General features: G+C 41.4%; 1 protein-coding gene across 4 annotated transcripts in view; it reads right to left on the reverse strand.

Annotated features, from left to right (window-relative positions):
• Positions 1-12,509, reverse strand: part of gabbr1a (gamma-aminobutyric acid (GABA) B receptor, 1a) — a 141,341-nt gene extending 128,832 nt beyond the window's left edge. For 3 of the 4 annotated variants that reach the window (XR_013973533.1, XM_080897364.1, XM_080897362.1), the window contains exons 1-4: positions 11,779-12,509; positions 9,362-9,448; positions 9,042-9,106; positions 1,545-1,683 (exon numbers count right to left, since the gene is read on the reverse strand). Coding sequence is in view for 3 of the 4 variants with exons in the window: in XM_080897364.1 (XP_080753490.1) it covers positions 1,545-1,683; positions 9,042-9,106; positions 9,362-9,440 (283 nt within the window). In the remaining variant the exon portion in view is untranslated. Of the gene's footprint in view, positions 1-1,544; positions 1,684-9,041; positions 9,107-9,361; positions 9,449-11,390; positions 11,444-11,778 lie in introns of all 4 variants that reach the window. The other variant, XM_080897363.1, reaches the window with a different exon arrangement.
• Positions 12,510-12,543: the final 34 nt, after the last annotated feature.

The raw sequence follows: 12,543 nt of genomic DNA on the forward strand, positions 1-12,543 counted from the left end.
TTAAATTAACCAAACGTACTAATAAACATCTTGAGGCCACAACAGTTTCCTCCTTTCGTAATCGATGTATGGTGGTCAAACTCCACCTGAATACTGGTGAGGCTTAAAGTTGGGGGCGTGGCTACTGTGATGGGTGTCCTATCATTGAGCTGGACTGCTCCACTGTGTTTGTGCTGTTGGTGCCATTTGGAGCATTTTAATGGAATTGTGTGACAATGTGGCCGCGGTGTGAGACAGACCGCCCAAGAAAACAGAGCTCCGGTGTTTGATGAGTGACATTGTATTACTTCATTATTCTGTAGAGACATGTCTCAGTATCTGCACACTCTATCAGTGTTAGCTGACAACTCGGCCCTGTCGTCTAAATATGATCACTTCTGGCTCAGACTGGCAGCAACCTAACGCTGAGGTGACATCACGTCACCATGTCCATGAACTAACGGCTTAAATGAATATGGCTTCCGACCACCGTGATCCTCCGCCACATTAAAGCCTGTTTCGGAAGATTCTGGAGGGAAAATTCCTCCATTTGAATTCATAACTCTGTGGCAGGTGGAAATGAATTGCTTTCGGGTGCTGCTCTGTATTTTACGCAGTCTGCAAATCACTCTCACACCCTCTCCCCACCCCTCTCACTATGCAGTGGATGGAGTTAGGCTCAGAGCTTTGGGTGAAGTTCCACTTTGACCAAACGGCCCCTAAATGCTCAAGAAAACATGATTTTTAGACAAGTTGAGAAGAAATGGGGCCTTTTGGAGCCATTTCTGTGTTAATGCATTTTGTGGGACAAACATTTTGTTTTTGATAGAAAGGATCAAGAGATACGGTTGCATTTTTAGATTCTGTGTTACTGGTTCTGATGTTGGTGAAATATATTTCTGAGAGTATTAGAGACATCGCAGCACCTAAGCCACTTTACAGAAGCTGCCATTTTAATTTCAGGCATGAAGCAAGCAGCAGCGGAGAATTTGTAGCAGCAGACAGCATCATTTTCAACCCCCACAACTGGCTGCTTCTTCTGCACGCGTCGAGGCTTCTGTTAAAATGTAACCATCTTTCTAATGTCTCCTTATCACTTTAAGAAGTTGCTTTAAAAAGAGGAAGTCCTGTGGTAAATCCTTGATGTATCATTCATCGTGCATTAGCAGATTGCTAGTGTTTTTAGGGCTAAATCAGCTTCAGTGTAAGAAACACTAAAGGACAAATTAAAATGTGTGGTTTCATTTCATTAAGTCAGACTGCATCAGTTCACTTTACTTTGGAAACCGCCGTCGGTTTTGGAGACGGCGACAGTGAACGCTGCACAGTATGTGACACTTTCCTTTGTGTAAAGAGTAAACAGGGAGGGTGGTGAAGCACTGTCAAAACAACTGGGATTTCATTTCAGCGTAAGTGTGGTTTTAATTTGATGCTGATTAAGCAGACGTGACACTTAAGAGCTGATTATTGTGCACAAGATCTGTCTGCAGGGGGAAAAGGAAAAATGAAAGAAGGACGAGGAACGGGAGGAAAAGGGAATGGGAATGAGACCAAAGAGGACTTACAACATCTGCTGGCCTGCATCATGTCTGTCCACGTGCCGTTGGGTAAGCACTTCCTGACCTTCGGTCCCACGATCACTCGGTTGCCTCTGCAGATGTACTCGATCTCATAATCCACAGGCAGGATCTGCACACTGCGGATCTGTGACGAGAACAGGGGCAGAGAGATCAGGGGAAGGAAAGTGTGATTGATGGTCTCTCATGCAAGTTTTTCTCCTTCACTTAAGAAGCCTCTTCATTCTGTGTCACAGTGCCATATGGCCACGACAGTAAAGCTCGACAAGGGAAAACATTTTAGTGTGATACTGTCTGAACTGATGTGCTGTCGCTCTCTGAATTACATCTCCTCTGCCTGTGAGGGGACGGAAACATATGCGAGCCAAAAAGGTTTATGTTTCATTTTAAATGGCTTTGGTCATAGCTGCATACATACATTTGAACAACGAACAATAAGGAAGCAGTTTGAAACTAAGGAACCGTTTTCATGTTGAAGAAAAGCTTCACTGCTTGCAGTTTACAGTTTACAGTGCATGTGCAATCATTTTAACCCAGTAAAGCCTGAACGATGGAATAACTGCTAGAAAATTCAAATTTTGCAAAGCAGAATGTTTAATGGAGCCTCTGACAAATGAAATAAAAGATTCAATTAAATATCAATTTGATTAAATGAGATTTAATTGGATCATTTTATGCTACATTAATTTCTCAGTTTGTTTATCTTAAACAAATATATAAGGGAGTTAGGTTTTTAAAAAAGAAAAATCACACAATGATGAAGATCTCATGGATCAAATATGACACTCTTGGCATTAAAGGATTAACTGTTGTAACGACTGAGACACTTTTATGAAAGTTTTGTATATTCATTACTCGTTCATTCTAAAATGAGGGGGTAAAAGTAAATGTCATTTGGGGCTTTACTGCAACAGAACACCATATTATTTCATATCTAGGACGTTGTCACATTTGCAAACTTCACAGATCTGCCATTGGTTAGATATCAGTTTGAAATGTGGCCACCTTAATCCAAAAAGCTTCTAATATCAAAAGTTTGCCCAGTACCTATTTGCAAAGATGATAAATATATTTATCTGAATTAGGAAGACATGTGTGTCTAAAGTAAATCTTTTCTATGTGATGTAATAGTGTGGCTGTATTTCTATAATCCTCAAGTAGAATAAAATGTGTTTTGGATTTTTTTTGCCCCCAACCTTTAAGAGGGACAGTTTACACCAAAAATCAAATTGACATATGTTTCCTGTGGCCTGTAAAGCTGTTTATCTATCCAGACTGTTTTCTTGCTAGCTTCCCTATTTTGGGAACATCAGCTGTAGAAATGTCTGCTTCCTTTTGAATATAATGGAACGAAATGGCACTCGCCTTATGGTGTTTACATAATGTATTGCACAAATTCTACAGCAGATCTCATGACCCAGTTAATCAAATAAATAAATAAATAAATAAATCACTGTTCAGAAGGAATCGGGCATCAACCCCAACAGAGACTCGTGTCAAACACGCAGCTAGCTGGGATGTTAGCTAGCTAGGACTAAGTACTAGCTAAAAGCAGGAACTGCAGGATGAGATCTAGCGAGAAGTGGCGGACAACTCAGCAACTAAGCTGAAGCAATACCAGGTCACGATAGCAAGTCTGAAGCACTTTGACTTTTTTCTTTTTCTAAAATATGAATGTTTAATATACAAACTCATAAAATTGATGCAGCAAAGGCTGACCTATGAAACATATATTTTTTTAAGCAAAACTTCAAGATTTTCCACAGAGCCACTAAATTCTGAATGACTTGATAAGTCAGTGGATCTCCAACTTGTTCTGGCGTACCCTCACTTAAAGAAGAGAAAAAGAAACATTAATAATACCACACACTATTTTTTTCAAAAACATTAAAAATAAAATGGGATCCAAGTTGAATTTTTAGAGAAATAAAGCTCGGGATGATAGCACAGGCAAACACTCATTATATTTCCGTCCTGTTTTTTCTCTGATCGTCACCAGCTGACCTGCGGTGGCTCCATGCCCCACAGCTTGAGAAACACTGTGATACAGTAAGTTCTCTAAAACTGAACCATTAGCTTAAAGTTGTAATAACCAGATAATATTGATGGAGCTTTCTTTTTCCAAATGGACAGAGTTCCCTTTAAAGCTATAAAAAAAAAAACCAACAGTTTTCATGTGGAACCACTAAACTCTCGATTTCTATTCAACTGATCTTCAGCCATAAAAATCCATAGTTTGTCCAACTAATGTCAGACTCGGCGTGTTTGTCAAGTGATGTTTATCTGTTTAGGAAAATGAAATCTGGGGCATTTTAAGATTTTGCTTGAGATTCTGTAGTCTGGTTATGCTGTTAAGTGCTTTGAGTGGTCAGTGAGGCCGACCGCTAATTTGATGTAAATGACAGCTTCAGCTGACTGACTATTGACTGAATGGAACTGCGAATAAATCAGAGCTGGAAGTCAGAATAGTCGGAGAACTTTGTGAACACGTTAATTTGAGAATCAGGCAACGTAGAATTTTCTTATTGATAACACAGGTGTATCTACTTGACCTCAAGGTCAAGGTCACAGGACAAATTTTCTGAAAACCTTTAACTCGAGAAAGATGTCAGTATTCTTTTGTGCTGAGGAAAAGATAAAAAAAAAAAAAAACAGCTGATACACTTTTATTTTATGACCATCCAGCAAAAACAGCATCAAAAGGCTATTTGACTTACAAACAATCAAAAACCACAATGGTCATAAAGCAATAATACCAGGCGTAGGAGATGCCTGCGCTCTCAGTGGTTTATGTTTATTAGAATTTTAGCACGTGTTATTCCTGGTTCTTGCTTAGCCATGTGCTTTTTGAATTGATATGCTGAATAAAGTCACTAAGGCTCATGTGCACCCCACTAAGATCGACTGAGACCTGGGAATTATGTGTTCTCAAACTTGTACTTCCAGAGGATTTGTGCCACCTAACAATTTCTACTGGCTGGAGGATGAGGGGTAGCAGCCTCCTGGCAGGGCCACCAGTGTTTTTAAATTATACCATTACTACTCATCATAGACAGGGTGCCTTACTCAAGCCAAGCTGTAAACGTGGTGTAAACGAACACCAATCACAACAGGATCATTCTTTATATCAAGCAACAAGGCAATCTTACTTTAGTTAATAAAGTGGATTTGTCTTAATGGCAGCAGGTCATTGCTGCATTTTTCTCTGAAGCATCATTATTATTTCTGCTAATAATGACACTATAAACGTGGCTCATGCTGAGAAATCCAGCTTTAAAAATCCCTCCAAGTTTAACCCTCCATTTTTTTTTACACTCCTCCCAGCTCACTCTAACCTGCTCAGCTCCTCTGACTCACACTGCGCTACAAACTCCATTCAACCTTTAAAATATTCACAAGACTTTGAACTTCCAGTGTCTATATTGTCTTTCATGTTTCTGAAGGAATTAAGTAAAAAGTGACTTATTTTTGAGTATGAAATAGACTTTTTCCTGAGCCGCTCTCAGTGTCACAGTACTGCCAAACACTCCTTTCATATAATCTCTGTATAAGCACATGCTCAGCTACTTCTGCTGCAACTGAGCCGATTCATTGTTTCTCATTTGGTGTCAACTCGGTCGCCTCGGTACCGTTCAGAGTCCAAAAATAAAGAATTTGATCGAATCGCTCAGCATCCAGTTCCTGTTCTGATCCCTCTCTGTTATCAGAGCTGGTTGGTGTATCCGTGTGTGTGCGCTTTGCCCTTAAATCATTTTTTAACACACTGCCATGTTCCCATTCACTGCCCACGTCAGTGACTGTAGTGACTGTTTAAAAGCCACCGAGGGACTGCTCTTCAGAAACTGAAGTGACGCATGCTTTCAATCAAACTGCCAAGTTTCCATCATCAAAGCGCAAAGAGTCATCGCTGTTTCCGAGATGTTTAAAACAATTTTCAGGCTTGTGTGCCGCCCTGCGTTCTTAGTCAGATATAATACACAAAAAGTGGTGTTGTTTTACTGTTTAAACATCACTTTATGTAGCAGCGTTTAGTAAAGGGTCAAAAAGTTTGAGCATGAACTCTAACGTCAACTCTAACGTCAAGAATAATAAATTACCAGATCACAATTATTGATGCATTGATGTGTTTAACACTTAAATCTTACTGATATACAGAATCAAGTATTATTGGATTTTTACAAAGTGCATCTGCATCCAAAATGTAGTATAGTACGAGTAGGTGGTAGTATAACATGGAAATACTTAAGTGCATTACCACTAGGGATGGGTACCGGTATCCGGTGCCATCTGACATAAACGGTAGTAACCAGACCGAAAAGCAGCGCACACTTCGGTGCTTTTTTTTTCCCTGAGATGTGATACACTTTGGATTCTAGCCAATCATTTTACCTTTCCGAGGATAGTAGGCGGGCCCAGGTACGTACGTTCTTTTAGAGCAGAGCTACAGATTAAAAATGCCCAAAGCGAAGCGGTCAAAAGTCTGGCTGTACTTCACAGCAAAAGATGCAAACTCAGCAGCAACAAGTGCTTTAAGGTGATACTGTGCAAAGGAGGTAACACCTCGAATCTGATGAAACACCTGGCGACGCATTGCGTTTTTTTATAAAAGCCGAGAAATGCACCGTATTTGATAGCTTGCTGCGAGACCTCACACCGAGCGCATCTACTGCGGGTGGGTTGCCTGTTATGCAACATCCCCAAAAACACGAAGAGGAGAGTCCTGGCCCCTAGCCCTGCCAGTGTAGCAGAAATGATGAGGATGATGATGCAGCAGCAGCCGTTCTTCTCTGCGTGAGTAGCTTAATGTTGTTCGTGTGTAATTTACGTTGAGTAGGCTAACCACGTTATTACATTAATGCATGTAAGGTGAACTAGCAAACATCATCATAGCTACATGCGGCTGTCTTCTTGTTTGATGGCAGATGCTCCCTTCACCCTGGCCAAAAAGGCTAAAATGACCAAAGAAAAAGTGGAAAACAGCTGAACATGAGAGTTTTTGGACCAATTTTGTGTTCTCCATTCTTTAAGCACCGGCACCGTTTCAAAAGTACTGGTTTGGCACCGGATAAAACCTAAACGATACCCATCCCTAATTACCACTACTTTAGTAAAGTACTTGAGTAAACGTACTAATTAACTTTCCAGCACTGGCCCTGTCCACACACTCATATCACTGGGCACTTTAAGATAACAGTACTCCAGCCGACATCATCAAAATCAAGGCCTGTGGGACGAATCCATCCCCATGCACACTTTAATCCAGCTGGCATATCACTTTAAACGCTTGATAAAATTTTGGCCTGCCAGGTTGTAGCTGTAGTTTGCACAGTGCTGCGGCACCCTGTACACAGCTCGAGTAAACAGAGGCTTCAGAAAGTCACTGAACTGGAACGAGGCATGCAGCTACAGCAAAAAATATCTCTGAGAGCCCAATCGCAGAGTTTTTGGAACAGTTAAGTTGAATGTTTATGTGAAGCCAGTTTCATGGTAGCATGTTGGGCCGTATGTTAGAGCTAAACTAGATCATTAAGGATCTTTTGCTTTATAAATTTTTACATTAAATCTCATGAGAAACTATTACAATGTCATGTTCAAGGTTGTGAAACATGCTCTGTGGGACTGTTGAGCATATGGGAGCTGTGGAAGTTTTGGATGCAATTTTTATATCTTAAGCAGAAACTTCTTGGGTTGAAAAATGAAGCCGGTGCCAAAATCTGCAATTCCACTAATAGCCATGTGCAGAACTCCACATAAACGCCCACATTATGTCCAACTTTACTGCAAAAATAAACATGTTTACAGCCTACTGATAAAACCAGTGTCACCCTCTATGGATAGTTTCCCCCTTTAGGACCGGTGTGCAGTGGGTGCTCCCACTGACGGGTGTCTGCTGGACCTACAGCTCATTCAAGAAGTTTGTGCCTCAGTGCTGCGGAGTGAAACTCTGGAATTGTATTAGTTTGTCACTTACCATTAAATTAGCAGGTATGCATGTCTTTGCATTGCACTCATACAGTTTATGACCAACCAAGCTTACTAGCATTTGGCGATAACTTAGCACTCCAACCTGTTATCCAATATTTTCCATTTCTGCCTCAAAAACTTAATTCATTAAAATAAAACATGACAGTGCCCAAAATGCTAATGCTGAGGTTTCAAAATGCCGAGTTCATCTTTTATATACAGTCTATGGTCAAACTCACACTGGAAGTTTTCATTTGTAAATAACTTCATGTCACTCATGCTAGAGGAAATGAACCTGCTACGTTTTAGTTTTTTGGTTTTTTCTGTAAAATTTTGGCTCAGTGATTAACGGGACTGACTTGGACACTTCTTACTGACAACACAGACATTTGTCCCTTATTGATTGCTGTTGCACTGTCACACCTCAGTTCGCTGCCATTATCAGTTACAAAAGCTCGCAAGTGGTCTTGGCAAAGCTGTCCTGTCCTCAGAGCGCAGCTCATTGTTCGTACGTTTGGTACAGCATGTGTGACTGAGCATTTAAAGCTGGAGTGCCAGACGACAGGTTTGAGATGTTCTCTGCTGGTTATGAGCTATAAACTTCCTTTTCCTCCAGTAAACACAGGCTTTCGTGGTGTCTTCGAACAACAGCTGCAGCCTGCCAGGTCTCACATGTGTTCTCTAGTTAGTCAGTGTGTTGTGTAAAATCATTCAGCCGTTAGCTAAAATCTCTCTCTTCATAAAGTTTTAATCACCGGTGAATTTTGTCATCTTCAAAGAAGATACGGAGGATTGAAAATACCCAAAAAAATAAGCATTCAAAAACAATTTTTAAAAGAACGTTTTGAATTAAATGCACCAAAGGTAAAACCTGTAGACGGTACATGATTTACAGCACAACAGTCAACATTAAATCATTTACAGAATGTAAAATGATATTTCTAATTTAATTCACTTTCGTATTCTTGTTTCTCTGTTTGTAAATTTATTATTATTTATTTTTCTGTTTATTTTCCAAAAGCAATAAAAAAATTTGTTACATTATTTTATTATTGTTATAAAATAATGAAAATTAAATGCAAAATACACATTTTTCACATTTTATAAAGTAGTTATGTCTTTTCTTTTTTTAAATATTACGTCTGGTGGCCTAACATGATATTTACACATTTATGGAGTATTTTATATTTATCAATTTATTTAATTATTAATCTTTCCTTTCCCCAACACCCTCAAACCCCTATTTTATAACCAAATTAATACAAGTCATTGCAAAAAAAAAGCCATCTATAAGAAAAGTTAATTGCACCACATTTTCAAATTTATTAAATGCCTGTTTTTATATTTTCAGGTGCATATTGGTGAATAATTATATGAGATGTTTTTACATTTATTTATTTTTTAACAGACACAAATCTACTTCTGTGTCACTTGTTTTGAAATCTTCAAACTGGCAGCAGTCTCATGTGATTGATTTGAATGATGAGCTTCAATACTCTGCAGTAACCAGATTCTCTGTACCTGTTCTTGTGTTAGGCCTCTATAGCGGATCCCACCATCCCTGGGAGGCCGGATGATGGCACAGCCTGGGGGAAAGGGGGGAAAAGGAGGAGGAGGAGGCAGAATGAAGGACGATAAGCGCATAGAAAGAAAGCTCTGTCTCCAGATAATGCAGATATATTACAGCAACATGATATATTATCAGTTTAACTGACGCCTTCCTCGCTGCACAAATTGCAGCGTTTCATTCGGGTCACTTAGCAATCTCTGCGGAGTTACTTCTGTCCATTACTGCATATTGTAAACAGACACACACACACCGATTCCTGCACACAAATTACCTCCAGCTGATGAATTATGTATGGGCACAACGAGAGATGGAAGAGCACAGAGAAGAATCAGAAACAATAGCCGTGCCATTTCTGGATCTGAAAGAGAAGGAGGAGAGAGAGAGAGAGGTTTTAAAACGGGAAAGTGTGGCAGGGAAATCAAGAGATTTGGGAGAAGACGGAAGAGACAAAAAAGAAATGGGTTACTGAGGAAATATCCTTACAGTATTAATGCCGCACACTCTGTTCTCAGATGCAGTCATTTTCGCTTCACTGCATCAACCTTTTGGCAAAAAAAAAGCTCCCTTTTCAACCTGGCGGATAAGCTGCACGATGAGTCCACTTTTCTCTCTCTCTGCTTCTGTTTGTATTCACCGTGCAGACGGCTCAGGTTCATTTCAAAAGCCCTGTAGACAAGATTTCAGCTCAGGCTTTGATGGCTGACGCTGATATTTTTTTGCAAAGTGGATCCCCATTTCACACCAAAGCAAACTCAACAGACTTTTCTTCTCTTCCATAGTAGAAAAATATCCAGAATAGCTAGTATGGCTGTAGCTAGTGTGGCTGCAAAAGCTTTCTTTTTGCAAGATGAGTGCCGCTATTTGGTGTGTTGACAGGCTTTTAAGGAACAATGATTCAGCTGAGCAATTCACTGAAAGCACCACACCGTCAACAGTTTGATCACAGATTTGGGTCCATAATGTCAGCAGCAGTTCATGCAGCCCTCAAGCAGAGATAAAGAGTGGGCTACAGAGGTCTGCACACATGCCCTGATTTTTTTTATTCACTTGAGGCAATTCATCAAACTTGGCAGCTCCCTTAGGACCTCAAAAGGGGCTCATACAACTTGATGTTCACATATGCTGCAATTCTACACCTGTAACCAGAGTTCAATATGGGAAATCTCTTTACACAAAGTGTGAATTTACTGGTCATAATGCACATCACAAAATGTCTTAGGTTAACTGAATTTAATGTGTACACAGACTTCATGACAACAGACAAAAAAGTATGTTTTTCTTACCAGAAAACAGTGAAAACACCCAGGAGTCCCAAAGCCCCTGGAGTATTGGCAGGCAGGGGAACACACACACACACACACACACACACACACACACAGACACACATACAGTATCGATGATAAACACCCTATATATAGCTGTTCATTTGCAGTTTTGAATCATAAACTCCGCTTTATGAGGTTGCCAAACAAAACTCATCCAAACACTCTCACGCTTAACATGACAGTACAGGGATTGATCAAGTGTGTGTGGGGGGGGGGGGAATGGGATGGGATGGGTGGAGGGGGATAACAAAGTAAAGCACCACAGTGAGGGAGACAGATGGCAGCGAGGCTTGCCTGTGGAAGGCAGACAAACTCTGCTGGAAACTTCATTAGCATTAACCAGTGTATTTTTAGAGTTCACTGACAAGAAGCATGCAGGAGGTAGACACCACCACTAGAGCGTGCATATTATAGGTGTGTGTGTTTGTGTGTGCGCGCGCTCTGGTCCCGTGTGGGAAGCAGGGAGAGAAAGAAGGACAGCTCAGCAGGAGTCATTAATATCAGCGATCACACACCCAGCCGGATAAAAGCAAACTGTGTGAGTGAGCAGCCTAACGGCACAAAGCCAGCCGACTCCATCAGCTGAGGCTGTCCTGGCACTGAGCAGACAGAGGGGAAAGAAGGGGGCCTGTCGACTGGCCTCGAGCTGGAAAAGCAATTAAGGCTTCAGCACCACGGACAGCGCCTCCAAAACACAACTACTACATGAAACATCTCTCACACCTCAATCCCATCCACTTCCAATGTCACTGCTGCATACACACTGCCTACACTTCCTTGTGCGAGTCTGCTGCCGGAAGCTGCGCTGGATAAGGACTGATCCGGCCCATTTCAGCACCACAGTGATGTTGAGAATAGCCCACAGTGGGCTATTTTCAGGCGGTTCCACATGCACACACACTCAGATGCTGCATTCTGTGCATGGCTGAGCATGAACTACAGAGACGTGAGGGTCACAGTAAGGGTGCCACCAACCGTAAGCTGCCGGTAGTTGCTCGTCGGGTGTTGACTAGGGAATCCGTGATGGCCTGTAGAGGAAGGCCGACCATATTAACAAGCCCTCCTATGAAAGGATGTCCAAATATAATGTCATCAGCCTAAAGCGGCTGCGTCTTGCATAAACAGGAGCAGAGCTCGCATTCTGTCTCTAAAAGGCTTTAAAATGTAAATGCAAACAGGCTGGATCAAAACAAATCAGGCCCATCGAAAAAATGAACGCCTCTTGCATTCAAATGTGACAGCTGTCTAGATTCCGTGCACGGGAAATGGAGCGTCTCCTGAATAAATGCGCTATAACATCGCGACCTACAGCACTAATAGCATGTAGCGCCCTGAAGCAAAGCTGTAGCATGTGTGTACTTACTATTAGTTTCGATGCGCTCAGTGAAGATAAGAGTAAGTCCTCCGGGTGGGACCCGCCAGGGGAAAAGCCCGGTGTCAGATTATTTGGTAGAAATATGCATCTTTGCAACAATTTTTATGGCTCTGTTAATATGGCTATACAGTAAATGTGCAAGCTGCTCCGTGCCTAAACAGAATCTTACAAAAACGAGACGGCTCTCATTCGGATTGTTTCCGTGTACTGCAGTTACGCATGGCCAAGAGAAGAGATGACAAAAAAATCCATAGAGAAAAAAAGTCCCATACATCCACTATATACAAACGCAAGCCCACCATAAACGACGAAACAGCGATTCACCACACTCCCCTCCTTTTTTTCTCTCCACCTCTACGATCTTGAGCTAATTCACGACGTCATGATGGAGACGCGCCGTGCGTAACAGCCCCCCTCACGCATTTATCGCATCTTTTTTCTTTCCCTCCTTTCCAAGATGAAACATGCCGACGTCTAAAACCCCACAACAGCAAAAACATAGCACAATCTTAAGAAGCGGCTTTGGATTTATGAGCTTGCAGATTCAGTCCACGTGGATAATTATCTCGACGGCAGGAAGACAAGAGGAGGTGCAGATATGGCGCTGTGGTATTAACGCGGTCTACATTGTTAAGCCTTTCTCTAAAGCTCTTTGGAGCTTAAGTCAACGAGGCAGCAATCAGTCATCCCCACAACACTGGTCATCTATTAAATCAGCCTCTCCCCGTTCTTCCATCTTCTCGCGATCCTGCT

Source organism: Rhamphochromis sp. 'chilingali' (assembly GCF_963969265.1).
Source record: "Rhamphochromis sp. 'chilingali' genome assembly, chromosome: 11".
Lineage (NCBI taxonomy): Eukaryota > Metazoa > Chordata > Actinopteri > Cichliformes > Cichlidae > Rhamphochromis > Rhamphochromis sp. 'chilingali'.